The following is a 23611-nucleotide window of genomic DNA, read 5'->3' on the forward strand; positions in this document are numbered from 1 at the left end:
CAATCCGGTTTATTAAACCCAACGACACTTCAATTTAAGAAATAAGATCAAGTATTGAACTTGATCCGAGACTTGCAGCTATGCCTGCCCTTAATTCCTACTGATAATGATGATTCTTTCGACCGATTTTGGTCATAGTGACCACTTCGTTCAACTTAGCTGTCTTGGCGGCGCTGGTGCGCCCGAAGATAGCTTACATAGCCGATCTTCGCGGCAAACTCTTCGCACATTGAGAGTATCTGAGGACGCCGCCAACATAATTATAGTGAATAGCGGCAGATGGACGAGATTTGCATCATCGCGTTTCGCGTAGAGTTCAGGTGTGCGCTGCACTTTGAACTCGCGGTCTCGCCTCTTCACAATCTTTCGTCATTCTAGGCGCTATGCTCCCATACCTTCCCATTGTGTTTTGAGAGGGCCCATTTTGCATCTTTTCATATGCTGCTTCTGGACATCTTTGTACCTCTCTGAGGAGTTGACCGCCATGTTTCCGCTTACCCTCCTGAAATTAAAAGTAGAAGATACTACTACGCTAAGAGAGGACGAAAGACGCAGGAGGACCAAAGTGACTGACATAGCCCGCAGAATCGCTAAAATTGGGCGGGGCACATAGCTCGTAGAGCTGATGGCCGCTGGGGCAGGAAAGTTCTTGAGTGGCAACCACGAGCCGGAAGACGTAGCGTAGGCAGGCGTCCCACTAGCTGGACCGACGATTTGGTGAAGGTCGCGGGAGGTACCTGGATGCGAGCGGCGCAGGACCAGTCTTTGGGGAAGGCCTTTGTCCAGTAGTGGACGTCTTTCGGCTGAAACGAATGAACGAACGTTAAAAGAGTTGGCTAATCTAAAGAAATAGCCAAAATGGACCGTCGTAAAGCACCTTCATTTGATCTGATCACCATGCAGTCCATGTTCTTGACAATGACACACTGAGTGAGATCCTCCCAAGTCTCTTAACTTTGGAAATGATCCATAAGCCTGGCAAGTCGCCTTACGAAATCTCCTCCTATTGCTCAATTAATCTGACAATAATTTGTATTGTTATAATTATGGGAAAGGATCATTCTTGCTCGTTTATTCCCTGTAATATAGTATACCCGACGATAAATTTTGGCAGAAACCATAATCAGTGCAATGTTTGAAAAAGAAAGAACCCTGTACGGCTACTTTCGCTGCGGCTTCAGCTGGTTTTAGCATAAAGGACTACTCTATGAAATTAAAAAGTACCTTCCAGCACACTTCTACTACCTACTGAACTGATGAAGTATTATCTCAGTGAATTGACAGTTTTAAATCAAACTCCGTGACAAAATCTTCTCTTTTTAGCTGCAGAGCTGGAGTACCCCAGGTCTCTGTACTTGGTCCGGTACTCTACAACATTTACTAGTAAACCAGCCCAGACACCAGAAATCTGCGGCTTTCCTCAAATGTAACTGTGATTTTAAAGCGACTACACTGTTGCAAAGTCAGCTAAATGCCAATAATTCTTGGCTGACCAAGTGACGCATGTAAGCAAGCCCCGAAGTCTCACCATATTATCATTTAAGACGTCGTCAACTTATCTTCCGGCCAATTTCAAATCAAATCTCAAATCTCTCTCGACACATTGCTGCAATTAACTTTAAAACTACTTTAAAAATGTGGACCGTAGGATGACCATCAATATAAATAAATCAGATCTGAACATAATATTATGGCATCTAACTTTGGTCGACCGACAGTCAGCTAATCCATCATTAACTGTGTGCTTCCAAAGAGCTCAAAAATACATGCTAAGAACACATTGGTACGCTCGCCTTTAGGAAATACACGAAAACCTGATCTCAGCCAAACCTGCTATCAAAATTTGATATTTATCAAAGTATCTATGATCAAGAGAGCTGATTTACTAGGGTAAACCACTGCTCTAGTAGCTCTACCGTGTCAAACCCCAACCAACTGCAAATCACCTGTTTAGTCTTGACGACACATACTAAACAGGCAGATTTAAAAAAAATACCTAATCAATAAAGGTCAAACAAGGTCACGCCGCCGACGCCGCCGCCGCCGAAGTCAAAAAGTCGGCGCGCCGCCGCCGGCCAATTGTATATCGGCGCCCACCTCTAATCCAGGGTGTCAGCTAACTCCATACCAAATTTTATTAAAATCGCTCCAGCCGTTTAGACGTGAAGAAGTAACAAACATATACACTAACAAACTTTCGCCTTTATAATTTTAGTGTGATGATTCTTTCTTTCTCTATTATTGAACGATGTATTACAAAAATCCCTTTTAAAACCGGATCACATTCTAAATTCCGGATCAATCCGGTTCTCGGCACTGCTACCTTGTGGGAGATGTGTCACTTGCACCGCTCCACACTCGAGGGCCACACTTGACCTGTATCGCGGTTGGCTCAGGGCTGCCACTGCAGAAAAATAGGCTCTCATCATCATCATTTCAGCCACAGGACGTCCACTGCTAAACACAGGCCTCCCTCAATGATTTCCATATCGCGCGGTTGGTAGCAGCCTGCGTCCAGCTCCTTCATGCTACCTTTTTGAGGTCGTCGGTCCACCTTGTACCTCGTACGTGGCCTCCACTCCAGAACCTTGCTGCCCCATCGGCCGTCAGTTCTGCGTACCATGTGCCCCGCTCATTGCCACTAGCTTGTTAATCCGTCGGGCTACGTCAGCGACTTTAGTTCGTTTACGGATCTCCTCATTTCTGATTCGATCACTATTACTTTAGAGTCTAGACACTACTCTAAACAAAATAAGCTCTATTGCTGCATTTTTTCTGGTATTTAGAAAGAAATCTATTTAAAACCCTGAATGCAACTCTCCCTCCCACTTACCCTCCCATCTCCCCGCGTTCGCCCCGTCTTTACCAGAGCGTCAATGTGACGTCACGGCCGCCAGGTGCACACTTAATTCGATCAAATTGTAATAAGAAAAGGGGTTTGAAAAATAATTTTAGTGTCATTGGTCAGCAGCAGTGTTGTTTTTATATTAATTTCAAACAATTATTTTTTCTTGCTTAATTTCTCAATAAAAATTTGATCTTTATGTGACAGCCCTATTAAATATACTTGCGTTGGACGTGTGAAGTGGCAGGGCTGCCTGCGCTTTGTTTTTCTTTGGTTCGTCTCAAAACTCCGTAAATAGAAAATAAAGTTTTGCACTTACACGGTTTCTTTCTACACTCGTTTTCTTTTAACGACGATTGGTTTGGATTGGTATCGATTGGTCCTTTGATAAGGTTTCAGGATAGATTATCTGTTCTATATTTATTTTAATATGATTGCAAAATATTGTGGAATGAAGTGAAGGAATTTATTTTGGAAGTGCACAATAGTAAAATATCTGCGTAGTTTAAAAGTATATTATTTAGTGATAATTGATAATTTTGATAACCCAGACTAGATTCGAACTTAGTAGTGCTTGTCTCGCGTGTGACCCTGTGCATCCACGCGTACTGTGAGACCTCATAGTAATGTTTTTGAATATGGGCGTTAGGTCTTGTCCAAAGAGGTCCGCGTCCTGCTTTTTTCTTGAAAAACCCGCGAAATAACAATGACAGTTTATTTTTTAAACTCTGAACCAGGCAAAGGCGAAAAATCCCACAGCTTCTGTTCGATATCACCTTGTTTATTATTTCAAGGCGTAGGCTTGTTTTCGCAATTACGCTGCTTCTGAATAGGTAACGGTTCGATTATGGCGGCTTTGTGGAATCTAACTTGTATTGAATATTTTAGAAGGCGGAATTGGGTCTGTGTTCGATGGGATGGGCAGTAATGGAGGATTAATTGTTATGTAATGGAAGGTTCATAGTATCCATAACTTACTGCTAATGTTTAGGTGAAAATTAAAATAGCCTTCAAAATAAACGTATAGTTCGCGCAAAGAATGTTGAAGCGAAGACATACTTTACTCGCACTGCCGTAATATTTGAAACTTGGAGCGAGATCAAACGTGAATCTCAAGACCAAACGCGATGGAGGACTGTTGTGGACGCCCTCTGCCCCATCAAGGGGACATAGGACCTTAAGTCAAGTAAGTCAAGACACATAAATACACTAGCTACCTCGTGCTTGCTATAGATGAACTACACTGAACCGTCCCACCCGGGCACCCGTGACATTAACAGGGGGGCGCCACCGTCAATACCGGATCGCTGGTACCGATTTTTGTCATTTGCAGGACGGCGCTGCCGTCAATGCCAGGTTAAATTACTATTTTCGATCTTTCCCATTAGACGTTTCAAAATCGTTCAACTTTAAATGTATGCAAGCGGGAAACAAAACACTTGTCAGACAAATTACGCAAAAGGTGAACGCGGCGTGCGTATACAGAATAAATATTTTGCTTGTGTCGATCGCCTCAACTCTTGCTATGCGTACTATAACTGGAGATATTGTGATACTCTACCTCTATTTTAATAGAGGCTTTGAAATTGCAAGTCTGTTACATAAATTACTGCAGCGAAGATCAAGGCAAAGACCAAGTCTTATGCAAGTTCAGAATTTGAACTAACTTTGGCTCTAAATCACAACTTAACGGTGACTTATTAGCTGGAAACTAAGTCTAGATAGGACTTAATAAGGAGAAATGCTTTGAGTGATACTAAGTTGCCTAAAGTTAATAGTTTGTTTAACTAATGATAACGAACTATGCAGTTGAATGCATTTACAAAGAGATTTGATTTAATGGCGATCAAAGAAATTGGGCCCTAAAATAAAATAATTAGTTTAATAAGCCTTTTACTTTATTTAAATATCAAATAAATGACGTAGTTACGTCCCTAAAACCCTACAAGGATTTGTTTCACTCAAAAAAGGCTATTTATTTTAACATTTTGGAGAAAAGTCTTTGTCCTATTTTTTTGGCCGGCAGTGTAGTTATACACTTCAAAGATCAGAAGATAGCAAACAACTTCTTGTGTAGCGAATCTCAGAGCTACTTAATATAACTATCTTGCTATAGAATCCATCGGCCACTAGCCACTACTCGTCGTTTTTGGAAAGAAAACCAACTTTGTAAAAATATTTGTACAAAAATCTTGACAAACTTCTTTGGCATTACACAAGAGACTTCGACAGAAAATCGTTCAAATAAGAAACGTCATTTATATTGTTTACAGATGTATTTGTCTATATGTATTTTTATATTTATTTATAGATCCATTGGAAGAAAAATGCACTTTATGGTGTAATGTGTATTATTCGTAAGTTTTTCTAGAGCCTTCATAATTTCATCATCATCATTTCAGCCACAGGACGTCCACTGCTGAACATAGGCCTCCTCCATATTTCTACATCACCCGATTGGCAGGCGGCCTGCATCCAGCGACTAAGTAAGGCCATTTCTTTGAATGAACATTGGTAAAATGAGGGAGTGTTAACCAAATCCTCCATTGGATTCTGGTATAAGATAGGGTCATCCTCTAGCAGTGGAGTCTAAATGATGAGTTTAATATTGAAGCTTTTCAGCTTTAAATTTGACGGAAATTTACAATTTAATCGGGTAAATAAAAGGTTGACAAAAGAGTGACTTTCTTCGACCACTTTTCAGCGCCAGCCGATATTGTCCCGAAATGGTGGTAAAGCATGCTTTATTTGGGACATGTAGAAGTGCCCTGAAAAAGGCCTAAATACTAATAAAGAATTTAAATTCTCTTATTTATTAAGTGTTTTTTAAATTTTTTGTCTTCCCAGGACGTCCCTGTTGCTGCTCAAGCCGACCTTTTCTCTTCAACGAAGGATCGAACTTCCCGGTGAAGTCAATCAGCTCGTCTCCCCTGGACGTGTTTGGATTCCGCACCAAATGCTGTTGGTGTGTCCCGCTCAAAGTTGCTTCTGTACTGATATGCTTGCTTACTTTCGTAAGTGGATTACGATTGCTATTTTTAAACTTCCTTACATGTTTGGGAATATTTATAAGGGAGAGTCCGCTAATTTGGACCAGTTTTTTTCAATCCCATTTTACACATAGTTTTCTTTTGTTTTTTCTAATGTTCATGGTGTATAATTATAAAGAAATTATTCAACTTACTATTTCATAGATATTAATCAACATAATTGGTGTATATTTAGCACAAATCAACAAAATACGAGTTCAGAGCATCGGTCCAATTTAGCCGACCGGTTCGATAATTTGTACCACAGGGTTACTAAATTGGATTTCAATAAATTTCAAGCCTATAAAAAAACTATGGCAAAATATTATATGATACATTCTTAACAAATTAGGTAACGAAAAGGAACAGTAGTTAATAACATAGACAATCGATATTGTTTTACACGTTATCACGATTTTGAGTAAAAGTTTTGTAATTCCAATTATCGTAACGCACACTTGTACCTAACCTACTTTGCCAGTCTTTTCCTTTCATTTATTGTTAGTTAAACATAACTACGCAAATAAAACTTCAAAATATGATTTACTAAAAAAAATTTTCAAAATCCTTTGATAAAGTTCCATACAACTTGATGTGGTACAATTTAGCCGACTAGGTGATAGTGCTATTAAAAAATCGGTAAAAAATATAGCTTATAAATACCGAAAAATCTTTCAAATAATTGTAATCCACACTAATTTACGCTTCTAAATGATATATTAGAATCACCCTGAGATTAAATTTAATAAAATTACAAACTAAACATGCATTGTCAAAAGTTACTTGAAAACAATGAAAAAATACTTTTCAAAATAAAACACACGTGTTAATTGTCACGGCAAAAACCACATGGCCGATACTAATTGAATTTATTTGTGTATCGCTGAGTGTTGCAATTACAGACATTCAATAAATACTTTACGAAATATGAGGGTGGTACAATTTACCCGGCGGTACAATATACCGAACTCTCCCTAAGAACCCATGCGCTTCTTTTATAAGTTAATAGGATATTTTAAAAAACTACTTGATTGATTAACTTAAAAAATATTCATTTTGTTTAGATTTTGCGTGACAATAGCTAAAGTAAAACCGCTTGTTAAGTCGCTTGTTAACCAACTCAATTAAATTAGCTCTTAATTGTTCGCAAACATCAAAACGACTGTAACAGTTAATTGAAAACGAATTAGTTAATATTTTCAAAGCAATAATGCAGTGTTGTAGAGTAGTTAAGTAAGCCTTACAATTGACAACACAATTAAATCAAAAACCATTTTGCGTTTCGATAAAAATAAAAATAATCCTGTACATCAATATCCAGCATGGCGATATTTATTGGAATTTAAAATCGATTCAAAATACATCCTGCATTTGACAAACATACGCTCATATCCTGTTAGCTCGCATGTCTAAGAGATGTAGGAAATTGCTTGGTCTACAGTTTTGCTATTCATTTTTCCGCTCAGTCTATCCCTCAAGTAGGGGGTTGCACCCCCACTTACCTCCGTAAGTAGGCTGCGGTGTGATATCAGCGTGGCACACGCGTTTGTGAGGCATTAAAGCTACGCTTTAGCTGCTTATGTGACTCGGCTCAATTGTGCCTTCACGGAAGTTGGCGGAATGGAGTAAGAGTAGGCGCACACCGTTGATTTTTAGTTGGCCGATAATTGTGCCCGATTTAAATTGTATGAAGAATCGGCCAAATCGAATCGGCGTAGTGTGCGCACTCCCATACATTCCCATACTGATCAACTGCCCGACTAAACTATCGGCCGACGAAAAATCAACGGTGTGCGCCTACTCTTAAGTACGGCCAACTAGCAGCGATACAAAAGGTCGATACGACAGTCGAGTTGACAATAATATATTCTGTCTTTTCCCATCTTTTGTATTTGTCGTAATGTCTTGTTCTCCCGCCAAAATATGTCAAAGTCAGACGGGTTCACCCATAACATTGGGTTTGTTTACATTTGGTATCGCTTTTCGTTGGCCGTACTTTAGTTGTAATGTTTCATCACTGTCAAGGAAACAGTAAAAATTGTTTATGAAAATCCTCGCTATTTTTTTAATAACGGGTAGTAATGACACTGCGGAACAAAAAAAATAAAAAAATCTGCGGCATCTATTTTGTTAATGGATTTTGTAAACACTTGTATTAGACATAAATCGTGTGCATTTATTTACTTTCTTTGGATTGACTCTGGTTCTTGAGATAAACGAGACGCAAGAAATCAATGAAAAAAATTAAACGACCCTATCTAAACTTATATTAATTTCATTATACCAACTAAGTTTTATTTTCTACTTATGTATTAGTGTAGATGTAGTTACAACAATTTAGTAATCAGCTACTAGACCTTGAAATTATCGGTTTGTGTCTTTTAAATTAATTTTTAAAGAGCTTTTTGTCTTAAAAAATATGAGTTCATTATGAAAACCTTGCATTTACAACCCCAACAGTTTTTGTTAATATTTGGCTTCTAAACTTACAAAAGCAAAGAAATAAGATCACGGAGGTAGTGATAAAAACCTACCAAGCATACTTTGGTATAAAACTTCCATAAAAGAATAAATATTGGGGGTCCAATATCGTCTGTAAGCCTTGTGTAGACTCTTTGCCATACTGGAGTCAAGCTGGACGTAAAGGACTTCAATTTGGAAGGCCAAAGATATGAACTGAGCTTTCTAATCACTAAAATGATCAAAAGTCAGCCAAATTAAAGTCCTTTACGTCCAGAAACGTCCGTTTGAATACGGAAAAAATAAATTCGATTGACCGCAAATCCGTACTCTTATATAAGACACTGTATTTGTAAACCACATAACACAAATTGAATCTGAAGCATGGCTAAGCTTTGTTTTAGTAGTCAAACAATATTTGGGGAGTCATAGAGTACCAGACTTTTCAGAATTGGTTGCTAAATTGTTTTAAAAATTTTACACATAAGGAGCTAATTTGAGTATTAAATTTTATTTTTTACAATAGCCATTTGGACAGGTTCTCCCATAATCTGGATGATTACAGTGAGGAATAAGCAAAACGGTTCTACCAGAACATCAGGATAGTGGAAGAATGATATCCACGGTCAATGGGACCGCCAGATGATGGCTGATTACTGTTGCCATAATTATGGAATTTTCCTGACCAAAACCATAACATAAAAGCTTACAGAAAAAGCTTTTTGTAGTTTTTTTTCTATTATTTGATGAAAAGCAAATATATTTTAAATTTTTATATCGTTCTTAAATAAGATCTTAGTGTAAATATTTTTTTTATACAGATTGGGATTTTTATTTTGGTTTTTTTTCATATAAATAGTTAATAGTATTTATCTCAAGATCTAGAGTCAATTTGACAAATCTAATATTTTTCTAGTATTCAGCACACTAGTCGCATACAGAATTGACTCTAAACTACCATGCCGCAAAATTACTGTTCCCCAGTGTAATTTGTGCTATACAAATTACTAATAATCTTTAAAAAATATGACTAATGTGCAATACGTGTATAAGTAGCGTTTAAGCCCCTCTTACTAAGCTAAATATACTTTGTGTTACGAGTGGGCTCACCACTGTAGTCGAGCGGTGATGGCGTCCAAACCCGCGTTCTTCAGATGTCGTCCAGCTGTCGTGGAAATCGTCGCTATTCGGGACTATTCCCACTTCTCGTTCCCAACTCCTGTGTAGCCAGAATCTACAGCTTGACCGCCAATACAAACCCAACCAGTGAAAATCAAGTTTGTCCCGGGGGAAAGTTAAACTGTCATTGGGCCCGCAACGAAATTAATCAGAAGAACATAGGAGAAGTTCGAAGTTAAGGTTCGTCTTCGCTATTCATGTGATGATTGATGTTAATCGCTTATAGTCAAGCCACGGCCTTACTCTTTCGCTTCATTGGAATTTTTACCTTTTCACGCACGAGATACGGCCTGGATATTGAGAGTAAACACCGCACATAATCGGCGGATCTTTTTTGAAAGGCCCCGGATTTAGCAGGCCAGACGTGATTGGAGATAGGTAACTGGACATACGACCTATGTCACATAGGTACATAAGACTATATTCATTGTAATCAGCCTATAGTCTACTAATATAGTCTCTAAGATCATTTTTTACTAACCAAAATATGAACTGTTGCATTGTCTGAAAACAAAAGATTTTTATTTTTTTATTTATTTTATCTATATATATGTCAACGTGAAATTGTGAACTCTGTCAGTTTATAATATAACGCGTTAGATTGTAAACTAACAGTGGGTTAGGTTAGGTTAGATTGTAATTTAACTACGTCAGATTATAATCTGACGGAATTCTCAATTTTACGGTGACATATATAAAAGAAAGTCGTGTTAGTTACTCCACTTATAACTCAAGAACGGCTAAACCGATTCAGCTGAAAATTGTCAGGGAGGTAGTTTAGAGCCAGGAGAAGGACATAGGATACTTTTTATCCCGTTCGAAATTAAAAAAAAAAGTCTGCTTATTTATTGCCATTAAGGCGGAACAAAGTTCGCCGGGTCATAGTCATAGTCATATAGTCATATATGTTTATTGCATCATGTTGGTACATTTGGATCTTAAATATTAATACAGAGTCCCGAAACATGGCCCTGTAAGGGCATTGCAACATTATAGGTACATACAATATTAAAATCTAAATTATCAAAATAACAATATTACAGACAATTGCTTAGGTATATTTATTTATTTATCTAGATTTGAGATCAAAGAATTCTTTTAACGTGTAGAAACATTTACTTAGTAGCCATTCTTTTAATTTTTTACAAAACAAATTATCTTTTTCAATGCCTTTTATTTCCTTAGGTATCATGTTATATATTTTTATTGACATATGATAGGTTCCTGAGCTAACTAGATGTAATTTAGTGAAAGGTGGAACTAGTCTATTTCTATGTCTAAGGTTTCTTTCCTGAGGATAGAGATCTTTGGCTTGGGAATATTCATGACAATTTTTGGGATATTGGGCGAAAGTTTTGGGGTTCGTTAGCTTTAATTTTTTTAGGAATAGGTTTGACTAAGGCAATTTTTAATAAATCGGGAAACGTAGCTTGATCAAAAGATTGGTTGATTAAAAATGTAAGGGGTTCAACTAGCTCCTCTCTACAGTACTTAATTAATGTAGGCGGAAGTTCATCAATACCATAACTAGACTTGTTTTTTAATTTTTTAATAATGTTTGTCACCTCAAGTGTTGTGACTGGTCTGAGGTACATGGTGTTATTAATTGGCTTTACTACAGGGCGGCCTTCAGGAACCCTATCCTCATTTTTACGCGATCCCACTGAAACGAAATATTTGTTGAATGTATTTGCTACTAAATAAGGGTCCTTTAAGTTATCACCGTTGTATTTTAATTGTATATTTTTATGTATTTTTTTATTTGTTTTATTAGTGCGCTCTTTTATAATTTGCCACATGGCTTTAGTTATGTTTTTTGATGATTTTATTCTACTAATATACTGATTTTTCTTTGATGTATTTACTGCAATTTTTAGGAGTTTTACATATTTTTTATAATAATTATTCAATATATCGCTATTTATTTGTGATTTTAATACTTTCAGAAGACGCTTATTTTTACACGAGACTTTTATACCTTTAGTTAACCAAGTTTTTATTTTATTTTTAACTAATGTATTTTTCTTAGGAATTACAGAATCAAGTAGAGTAGTTAATTGTTCAAGAAATATTTTATAGTTCTCATTTATATTTTTGTCAGCGGTAATAATATTATTCCAATTTATTGTTAATAGTTTTTCTTTAAATAACGCTAAGTTTTTTGGGTTAAATTTTCTTTTGCATACATAATGTTCCTGATTATCAGTTAAAGTTAGCCCTAATTTATTCAGAGTTATAGAGATGCCTCTGTGATCTGAAAGCCCATACTCCTTAACATCAACATTCATACAGCTTGCGTCAAAGTTAGTCAATATTGCATCCAGGCAAGTGGAGCTTGTGGCCGTTACTCTTGTAGGTTCTTTTATATTCTGATGAAAATTGAAACTCTTAAATAAATTAACCATATTTTTAGTTTCTATTGTTTTGCTAAGGAAGTTTACATTTAAATCACCCCCTATTATTATATTTTTCTTTAAATATTTAGTTGTTAATAATTTTAATAAATGCTCTAGTTGTGTATTAAATAAAGTCACTTCTCTTTTACTATTTGGCCAGTATAAAACTATTAAAATTGTATTTAGACTAGGAAATTCAATTGCACATAATTCCATAATATATTCTATAGACAATAACTTAATGTCATCTAATTCAATAAAATCTATTTTATCCTTAACAAATATGCACACACCACCACCTTCTCGATGGGTCCTGGCGAAATGACTAGCAAGGGTGTAGCCTTCCAGAGATAGCAGGTCAGTTTTAGCCGTAGTGATCCAAGTTTCAGTAAAGCAAAGTACAGATAAATCAAATTCTTCAGTAAGGGCCTCTAATAAATGAAATTTATTCTTTATGCTTCTTATGTTTTGGTATAAAATTGTAACTTTTCCGTCATTAGCGGCGAAAGGAATGTTTCGCAGCTCTCCCTCCTGATTTTACTGTATGTGTAGACGAAGTTCTGGAATCATCTCGAGTACTAGCACTAGCATTTTCTGTGGAGTTTGTATTTTCAATGCTAGGATTGTTCTGGTGTTCTATTGACGTGTTAGATGGCTTAGGTGTTAATTGTGGCTGCTGATTTACATTTCGGAAGTTATCTCTTTCTTGTCTTCTTTTTTGTAGGCCCCTTTCGTCCAAGTACATCGATAGCCACAATCCAGTATTTTTGAAATATTTCACACATGTTAGAAGGTGTTTTGTTATTTGTTTACTTAGTAATTCAATTTTGAGAGGCCGCCGGTTTCCGCGTTTCCCTATGCGGCTTATTTCTTCGATATATCCAGTTAGATCTACGCCTGCTATGTCATAAAACACGTTGAGGGCTCGCTCGTGTAATTCATAGTCAGTCTCGTACCGGGATTCTTTTAGTCCGTACAGGACTACCGTCTTATTTTGGATGATTGGATCAGGCGCTGCGCTCGATGGGCGTGCGGCGGTCACACTGGCGTATGTTGGTTGGGATGACTTGTTTTTATTTACACTGCATGTCTCATTTACACTGCATGTCTCATTTTGTTTATTTTCTATCAATTCCTGCCGAAGTTGCATGTTTTCCTTTTCCAGCTCGCTAATTCGTTTTGTATTGTTATCTGCAGTTTTTCGTAGGGCTTTCAGTTCTGTTTCGAAGGATGAATGTTGGTTGGTCATGTTGTGTATACACGTTTGTAATAATTTTATTGTATCTGAAAGCTCACGGTCCCGGACTTCCTGTTTTACTGCTTGTGTGGATATCTGAGCCCGCAATTCTCTAAGCTCAGACAACAGAATCGCCTCCATGTTAGCATTTTGCGTCGAATGTTTCATAATGGTATCCCCGTTGGGAGGGCTGTCATCCAGAACTAGTGAATCCTCCTCATTTTGTGTCATAGAAATTTTACGTCTCAATGTTACATTATTATTGTCCGTATAGAGGTTTTCTGGTTCTCTGACTGGTGTATTTGTGTTATCTTGCCTTGGTAGGTTCGACTTACATTTCGGGCATTTCCAACATAATTTGCGTTCGGCGCTCATCAAATAAAATATCTTTTCAGATACATTAACACACAGTATGTCATATTTATCTTTACAAAGCGAACAGGTCAAAAACCGTCTATCTGTTATTTCACCGAAACAGGCTGCACATTTGGCCATCTTGCGGCGATTATACAAACTTTCACAAGATAAATCTATGGGTTTCCAAAAAGTTGAGTGCTTTTCTTAGCAGGGTGCTTGCGTTTCGTTTCGTTAACTTCACTACTTAGTACATAACGATGTCGCTAGGTGGCTTTTTGATGACTGATGGGATTTTTTATTTTTCACTTTTTAGGTTATGCGAATAATTGTCCAAAATGCTACAATATAGACACCATAACAGCCCTTCTCTTAAAGTTTCACTTTCAAAGCACTTCTTTATTCATGATTAATTCCTTGTTCATTCGGTTTTAATACACTTTCTGGGGAAATGTTCACTAAGTATTTCAATGTCAATTATCACTGTAAGTACAATATAGTTTCTTTAGATAACACTCTCACACATATAATCCATGTTGTTTTATAGTTTAGTAACACTCACGAGAAGAATTTACGTATTTAAACATTTTATTTTTGCTAAAATAATCAGAGCTATTGTTTTCATGGCTACTAACGCCATCTACGCGTCAGCTAGTAGTATTGATATTATTATAATTAATTATTCTTTCTGAAATGGGCTTTTACTAGTAAAAAGAGGTGTTACATTTTTTACTTTTACCCTAAGTGTGACCTGTCTATTTGGTTCGAAAGCAATAAATACATTTTTATTTTTAAAAAACGTGAGAGGTCCAACTACAAAGTGGACCGACGACCTCATAAAGGTAGCAGGAAGGCGCTGGATGCAGGCCCGCTACCAACCAGTCAATCTGGAAGTTTTAGGGAGGCCTATGTTCAGCAGTGGACGTCCTGTGGCTGAAATGATGATGATTTTTCAAAATTATAACTACCTATACGATTACTATATGAACTTTTCTTTCAGATCTGGGCTACCCTGGAGCTTTTGACTGCAGAAAAGTTTCTAAAAAGATTGATAGATGACAAAGATATCGTATTTTTCCTGAAGATAGTCTACTGGGTCATATCTATAGGTCTAATGATAGCCGCTGGAATACTTTTACTGGGAATTATGTTGGTTAGTACCAAAATACATAACAAAGAACAAAAAAAGATGAAGGAATGAAATACATAATCTACTAAAAACATTGTTATTACAAATTGATATTGTGCTGTGTACTATCCTTAAATAAATAAAGTTGACGTGTCCTATACGATACACAGTGTATCGTCATACATACATAGTGTATCGTCATCATCATCATTGACCTGTGTTGTCTGATACCTAGTTTATTTAAGGGATTTAGCTGTCACAATTTGTATTTATTTGCGAGTGTTTTTTTAATGTTTTTGATATTTTTCTCATACAAAAACTTCTTTGCATTTAAACATCAGAATCACCTGCTGATCAGATACTACATAAGTACTACGAGTATATCCGGGTAAAATCGGGTGTAAAGGACAGGAGAGGTTGACAATACCTATTCTGTTATAAGTTCAAAATTCTATAATGACGAAATATTCTTAACCTTACACGTTTAGAATAGAGTTCAAATCAAATAAAAGTATTTGTGCTAGCTACTTAAATTAAAAGTAACTTCTATTTCCAGGATAAATACCTCTTCGTAAACATTTACGTATGGTACGTGCTTGTATTTACATGTCTGGTGGTGGTGGTGCACTTGGCAGGCTCTATCTTTGCTATAGTCAAGATGGACGCCGTGACTAAACGGTTTGCCATCAAGCTTGCACTGGCCACTCTATGGTATGCATGTAAGTATTTTAGTCGTCTATAAAAAACTATACAGGGTGGAAATGATAAGATCTCACTCGATTATTTCTGAACTATACAAGATATCTAAATACTGGTTACTGAATACTGATCCTGAAAGTGCTTCACGAGCTCTAAACGGTATTAAACTAGAAACATTGAATTTTCAGGTAGATCCAGTTTATTCTGTAACCTATTATTGATACCGTTAGACAGAGCCCGTGAAGCACTTTCAGGATCAGTACCCAGTTTTTCGATATTTATAGTTGTATAGTTTAGAAATAATCGAGTGAGATCAATAATAATTATCGTTTCCACCCTGTATAACAAACTACAAGTCTAGCAAATAACTAACCCAGTGCTTGAGGTATGGGAGGTTGGGAGAGGTTTTGTGACGTCATACGTTAGCGAGACTTCAGATGTGCTTCAGACTTGTATGCTCTGTCACGTCATTACGTCACTCTGAACCTTAAATATCACAAATAAAGTTTTTTTTTTGTTTCAGTGGTCTTCTATTTCCTATTGATAGTGAATAGCTTCAAATCAAATTTATGGTGACGAATATCATCACTTTTTATTTGGATAGTAGAGATGTATTGACATAAAAGTAAGTTTAGAGTTATTTGTAGCATTCATAATTATTTATTGAATAAAAGATTCAATTTAACAACAGTTTATTCGTTCTCTGGCTAATGAGAAAAGCATACAAGTTCTATTCCACACCAAGTTTCTAGTATAGATAATTCACACAACTTACAAATGTTTACAAATCTCAAAAAACTGCCTGGAAGAGATTGCTTACTGCCGGTAAGACCACCAAAATTGTACCTTTTTAATTTTTCAATCAATCTGAATAAATTTTTTTCTCGGTTATTTTGTCATTTGATGTTTTAAATTCACTTTATTAATTTAAAACCATAATATTTTGTAAGCTTTAAAAACCTAACATAGCTCGGCCAAGCTTGCCTAAGATCAAATACTAAAACATTTAAGTGCTGAAACTTTTGTTCAAAATTCTCACATACATTTTTAAAGCACAACTTAGGATAAAACGAGTGAAACTTCGCAACAAGAAACCACTTAGCAGGCTTTTAGTTCGCGTACCTTTAAACTGTTAAAATGTATTTTAGACAGAATCTTAGGCTACTTTGTATTCTTTGTATGTTTGACACACTTCCCAAACCGTCTGGCCAGAGTTGGTAGAGTAGGTCAAATCAGTCCTTTCAGTAACTACCTATTAGGGTATTTAATTAAAATAGTAATGCCCGTTTTCACCATCATTTCCTAATGTTTAAGTGAGCCCTATGGCAACAAAATTCATATTATGTGTTACCATAGGGGTCACTTAAAAATTAGGGATTGATGGTGAAAACGGGCATAAGACACGGGTCTTAATGCGACGTTTATTAATGAGTTACATTATGTACTCACGGCTTGACGTTTCGGCTGCGATGCTGCAGCCGTGGTCACAAGCAGACAAGACACACAGACAGACAAATGGAACGTGAAAGTTTAAAATCTTATAGTAGGGTATTTCTCCTGCAGTAGAATACATGACCCTGATGATGATGATCATCATCATTCAGTCATAGGACGTCAACATAGGCCTCCCGCAATGATTTCGCCCGGTTGGTAGCGGCTTGCATCCAGCATCTTCCTACTAACTCTACGAGGTCGTCGGTCTACCATGATGACTGAGATATTATTTAAATAGATGTCAGACGCCTTTAGTGGCTAATAACTATAACTTAAAAAAAAGAATTTAAAAGGAATTAAAAGCTTTTTAAAAGCTTGTTTTAACTGAACCAGTGGGTCTAGACAAAGTGCAAATTATAATCGCAAACCAGTCGAAAAGTGGTCGAAATGCCCCTTTTTTGTATGGAGTTTTGTTGACGGATTCGATTTTGGATTCGATCAAAAAGTGCGTTTTGTCTAGGAGGGCTGACCTTTACAAAACGTCTCAGGCGAAAAAAAAGACAACTAAAAAATAAAATCCACAATAGAGAAATAAAACCTCAAAAACTGAAATCTCTTTGCCCATAGACATAAAGACGATTCCTTTGAGTAAAGCTGCCAGTGTCAATGCAGTTTGTCTATGGACTGCGGCAAAGGGAACTCTTGTAACGGCCGCTAACAAGCGAGCTCTATGGTCTATACTACTGTGGCTACAAGCAAATGAGGGTTTTCGCGATTGAAAAATCCGCCAGATTGCAATACGTAGACGCGTGGTCCAAATACTGCATGATTGGTGGATTTTGAGATATCTGTCAATGTCATGTCAAAAATAACCAGTCATGCAGCATTTGGACCTCGCGTCTACGTATTGCCATCTGGCGGATTTTTCAATCGCGAAAACCCTCATTGAGGAAGCTATAGACAGAGCCGGATTAAGAATAACGCCCTTATTCACAAACATTACTATGAGGTCTCACAGTGCGCGTAGACGCACAGGGTGACACACGAACCAATCATAAGAGTTCTATTCAACGCTGTGCGTTTGATTTGCTGCTTTACTTAAGCAAGCATTGCTTATTCGTTCGTTCGTTCGTTTCAGCCGAAAGACGTCCACTGCTGGACAAAAGCCTCCCCCAAGGATTTCCACAAAGACCGGTCCTGTGCCGCTCGCAACTTGTTGTTTTTTTTAATTAATTGTTTATTAATACGGGCGTTATGTCCGTTTTCACCATTAATCCCTAATTTTTAAGCGACCCCTATGGTAACACAAACAGGAATTTTGTTTTCATAGGGGTCACTTTCAAAATTAGGGCTTGATGGTGAAAACAGACATAAGTCTCAAAAATTAAGGGACTCTCAGTTATGAAAAATGACCAGATGAAATCTCAAATTTAAACAGACCCATTTTTCCCCACAAAAACTTGACCCTAATGTTATCTTGACATCCTACTTTCTTCTTCTTATTTAATTTTCCAGATAAATGTCTGTCGAGTTGGAAAAGGTAGCTTTCTAGCAATTAGATTGTTTAATTTAATGAATGTTTATGAATTAATGAATAATAAATAAAATAAATAAAATAAAAATAAAATTGGTAACATTCCAACTTATTGTTATCAGCCTTTAGTTTGCATAAAAGATACTGATTCCTTTGAGAGATTTTAAACACTTTCTTTAACTGCGACTCCGTCTTTTATTATTAGGCTCTACATTTTTCATACAACCTTTTATCTAATAATAAATCATATTAATTTAAAAGTTCGTTCGTTTCAGCCGAAAGACGTCCACTGCTGGACAAAGGCCTCCCCCAAGGATTTCCACAAAGTATTAAGATTTAAAAGTATTTCATTAATATTGATTGTATTTTATTAAAACTGAATATAATCGAATTAGTGTAAATCCCTATAATAAACCTTGTAAATTTCTTTACAAACTGCATAATATTTCATGCTGATTACATGGAATTTAATATTAATTTAGTAGTATTATATGTATTAATCTTTATTAAATTCCTTCTTAATTTATCAAAGACCTTCGTGTTCTTGGAATTAGGTGATAGAAGAAGTAATATGCTACCAGCTTGGAGGTACGAAAAGATATAAATTATATGGATATGGTAGGTACAAATAATATGCGTAGTTATAAGAACATTCACGCCCGTATTCACGAACGATGATTGCTTACCTAAGTGAAGCAGCAAATCGAATGCACAGCTTTGAATAGAGCTCAATGATTGGTTCGTGTGTCACTGTGAGACCTCATAGTAATGTTTGTGAATACGGGCGTCATTTTATTGACTTATTGAGAAAGGTACACCAACAATAAAACACGGATGATATTTGCAGTACATTATGGGGGCTTCAGTATACCGATTACAAGTTTAACAACAATTCCAAAAAAATCTCATGTTCCACAAAAGCGTAATCGAATACAATATAGTGCAATCGAATCAATCAAATCGAATGCAATCAAATAAATCGGATGGAGCATGTTATCAAAATCCACGTAGTTGTGGGAAAAAGCAAATCCGTATTAAATCGTACTTAATCCATACTAATATTGTAATCACGAAATTGTGTCTGTCACCTTTTGAGGCCAGTTTGAAACTCGGGAAAAACATAGGCTAACAAATTTTCCCGGTTTTCAAAAAGGAAGTTAAAAACTTTGTCTCTGTGAGAGACTGATAGGTAATCACACGGGCGTTCAAGCCTGACTGGGATAAACTTTCGGATATCTGAAATAAAAAATATCCGAAACCGTAACCGATTCAAAAGTTTCGGATGTAGGCATTTTAAATTGTTTTTTGTATAGCATTATTATGTAAAGGCATAACAGCCTGATTTACCTTTATAATGCTATCTAGTACCAATTTTTATTTTTTTATTACTTTTATTCGATGTAAAGTGTGCGGCCATGAATAAACCGTGTTGGACAACTATTACAAATTGCATTATAAAGCACAGATATCCGGAACCGTAACCGAAACTTTCGGATATCCGAAATAAAAAAATATCTGTAACCGTAACCAGTATAATATTATTCCTATATCCGTAACCGTATCCATAACCGAAACTACATATCCATAACATCCCTAGTTCAAGCATAATACGCTTTTACATTTTATTCTAATCAGCCGATGCTAGCTTACAATGACCCAAAGAAAATCCTAAACATACCACATTTATTTTTCCCCGTTCCGCCCAGCACTTTCTCCCAGAATGAAGTTTTAATATGTGGTTCCGTAGCGTAACTTAAAGGCCGGTGATGTACGGACACCATTTTGGTTTAGTGGGCCCTAAATCTTTCCAACAAATATGTGCCTGTTGTGCTATAAAAAGGGAGAGCCCCAATAAATGGGTTTGAACCTTAGAATGAAGAAATATACGCTAGTTAGAACGTTTAGGAGTTTTTATCAATTCAGACGCCCGTATTCACAAACATTACTATGAGGTCTCACAGTGCGCGTGGACGCACAGGGTGACACACGAACCAAAGACAGAGCTCTATTCAACGCTGTGCGTTCGATTTGCTGCTTCACTTAAGCAAGCATCGTTTGTGAATACGGGCAAGAGTCTCAGATAGTAATTTAACATGACTTTGTACAACAAAATGAAGGTTGATATCTCCAAGATCAAAAGTTGTAGTTTATCTGAAAGATAAGCTATCAGGGAGTTTAATATGAAATGATGCAACAGTCAAAACTCGATTCAAACTCAAGTTTCGAGTAGGCGTACACCGTTGATTTTTCGTCGGCCGATAGTTTAGTCGGGCTGTTGATCAGTATGGGCATGTATGGTAGTGCGCACACTACGCCGATTCGATTTGGCCGATTCTTCATACAATTTGAAATCGGGCACAACTATCGGCCAACTAAAAACGGTGTGCGCCTACTCTTAGATCTTAACATTCTTTAGATTCATACCTACTTGAGTTTCAGTCATAATACAGGTCATAGAGGTACCGACTTCCATTACCCAAGTTTATTGTAGACGTTTTGTGTAGATTTAATAATAAGAAATTAGTAAGATAGAAGTAGGTTATATTAGGTAAGAGGATAATTCTAGGAAATTCTGGATTACCTACCTAGTATAAATTTTCAACGTTTCTTCGAAAAAAAGGGTCTGAATTAATTACTATGAAGATAATACTCGTAGCTTTCATTAGCCTAATAAAAATCTCATTAAAAATACAAATTACACAATCAAACTTCCAAAATTACCCCTTCAAAGATTGGGATCCGAGGATTTAAGTTTATCCTCAGCAAGTTACAAATAAACACAGTGGAAGTGGATACAGTAGTCGCGCAGTAATCGTGATCAAGTTATGACTACAATTGAGTAAGAAAACGCAGCGTGGGACGTCCACCCACAAGGTGGACCAACGACCTGATAAAGGTAGCAGGAAGGCGCGGGATGCAGGCCGCTACCAACCGTGCGATGTGGAAGTCATTGGGGGAGGCCTATGTTCAGCAGTGGACGTCCTGTGGCTGAAATGATGATGATGATGAGTAAGAAAAAACTAGTAGCTGACCCGGCGAACTTCGTACCGGTTAAATTCATCAGCAGAAATAATGTAGTAGTTTTGGAGCCTATGCAATACCAATAAAAGCTTTCTTTATTAGTGTAGATATTATCTTTTCATAAAGGTTACTAAACCTTTGTTTGTCACCTGTCATCCGCTTTGCAATGGAGGGAAGTCGAACCTTAATTTCGAACTCCTATGTTCTTCTGATTAATTTCGTTGCGGGTCCAATGACAGTTTAACTTTCCCCCGGGACAAACTTGACCTTAACTGGTTGGGTTTTTATTGGCGGTCAAGCTGTAGATCCCGGCTACACGGGAGTTGCAGCGGTGGGAATAGTCCCGTAGTGTAGATATTCCTGTTAACTCCTAAACTAAGCTTTTGCTATGTTATGGGTTAGCCAAGTGACGGGGATCGAACCACAGACTCTAGAATCGGCTGTCTGATGCTAAAATCGTTGGTCTATCCTAGTTCATCATGTAAATAAAAGGTTCATTGACTTTATTAATTTTACAGGCATTGCCTTCACTTTAGAGAAATATTCAAAAAACCGTTAAATCTTTTGAAAAGTAACGTTTTAACTCTACATGACGTAATGTATGTACTAATGAACCTACTGCTCTAACTTCTATTTAAGTGCTTTAAAATTTCTTTCCTTGTAAGCATTTTGGAAGTTCGTAAAGCGTCATTATAAGTCCGATAATGGCTGATGAGAGAAACTTTTTGATTGCTTACTGAACCGAGTTGGAACGATTACAACAGGTTGTATGTAGGAGAACTTAACGTTTTGTGACTTTGAATGTGATGGAAATTTTGTTAATTTCCCTACAGTTAGAGACAAAGGACTTAATTAAAATTTTCGTATAACTTTTAGTACATGATACATAAAACATAATACCGACGGATTAGCAGCTGAAGTGCTAATGGGCACATAGTACGCAGAACTGACGGCCGATGGGGCAGCAATGTTCTGGAGTGGAAGCCACGTACCGGAAAACGCTGCATGGGACGTCCTCCCACAAGGTGGATCGACGACCTCATAAAGGTACAGAAAGGCGCTGGATGCAGGCTGCTACCAACCGGGCGATGTGGAATTATTTGGAGGAGGCCTTTTTTCAGCAGTGGACGTCCTGTGGCTGAAATGATGATGACATAATACTCTAGTTGGCTACATAATGTTCCCAGTCTGTTTTAGATGTCACAAGCATAAAAAAATCAGATAGTCCAAAAAAATTGCGAGGTTTTAGAGAAGTGACGTCATACACAAAGTAAAAAATCTACGTGGAAGTTGAGTTTTAGTTTTAACTAGTGATGTCGAGTAGCCAATAGGGCAGCTCCAACTCTTTTATGTTTCAAATTAATGATACTTTTTGTGTGTTTGGTAGGTAGTAGGTATACTCTTCATTATTTCATGCGTTCTTTAAGCACTTACTTCAAACTTACGCCTAACCAAGCCATTATTTTGAACCTAGTACCAGGCCTGTTCATCTCCGCGAGTTTACATCGAAAACAAAACACGCACGATGGCCCACCTACAGGATACTATTCGACAAGGCCTCACATACGAGCGAACATTGACTCACGCACGCGTATTCTTGTGTATGATGGAAGAAAATAAAGAAAATGGTGTACTAAATACTGTGCAGTATTTAACTGCCTAAATAATAATAAAAACACAGAATGTACTTTTTTAAGTTGCCTCAAGACACTGCGAGGTAAATAAGTAGTTAATATTATTCATGATAATTCATGCTAAATCATGTATTTCCTCCGCCATTTTCCGCAGTTTGGCACCTCACGTCACATCATTTTACCGAAGTCAGCCCTATAGCTTCGGCGCAGTGCCGATCACTGACGTTAATTGTCAACAAAATGGTGTTTGACTCTTGAGACAGGCTAAATTACACCATATTGTTAATGACATTGAGCATACATTTTTTTAAATACCTTCGCGAAGTAAAACTTCTGTACGTAGTACTTATTATTATTCTGTGCTAGTACTTATTAAAAAGACACGCTTTATTCAGTACAAAACACATAATAAGCTTATGGAACACCAAACCGCTTGTTCAAGAAGTCCCTGAGTTCCCAACTTGACGACACTTTACTACTTACGTAAGGCACCCCTTACGTGCACAAAACTGACTCTAACTCAGACAGCTCTTAAAATTTCGCCTCCTACCCCCGAAACTCGATCTGCAATGAGCGCACTCTCGTCAAGGACAACACATTTGGTCTAAAATTGTAAGTAAAAAATGAATACACAAATAATCAACTTCGTAAGCGTAGAAT

At 37.0% G+C, this 23611-nt stretch overlaps 1 protein-coding gene across 1 annotated transcript; it reads left to right on the top strand.

The window, feature by feature from the left end:
- Positions 1-5134: 5134 nt before the first annotated feature.
- On the top strand, positions 5135-15882 carry LOC114357632 (uncharacterized). The gene is made up of 5 exons (XM_028311348.1): positions 5135-5202; positions 5693-5859; positions 14501-14653; positions 15186-15340; positions 15852-15882. The coding sequence occupies exons 1-5, from the start codon at positions 5190-5192 to the stop codon at positions 15880-15882; spliced, it is 519 nt and encodes a 172-aa protein (XP_028167149.1). The 5' UTR covers positions 5135-5189.
- The last annotated feature ends 7729 nt before the right edge of the window (positions 15883-23611 follow it).

Source organism: Ostrinia furnacalis, unplaced genomic scaffold, assembly GCF_004193835.3.
Source record: "Ostrinia furnacalis isolate ACB-3 unplaced genomic scaffold, ASM419383v2 OfSCF3279, whole genome shotgun sequence".
Taxonomy (NCBI): Eukaryota; Metazoa; Arthropoda; class Insecta; order Lepidoptera; family Crambidae; genus Ostrinia; species Ostrinia furnacalis.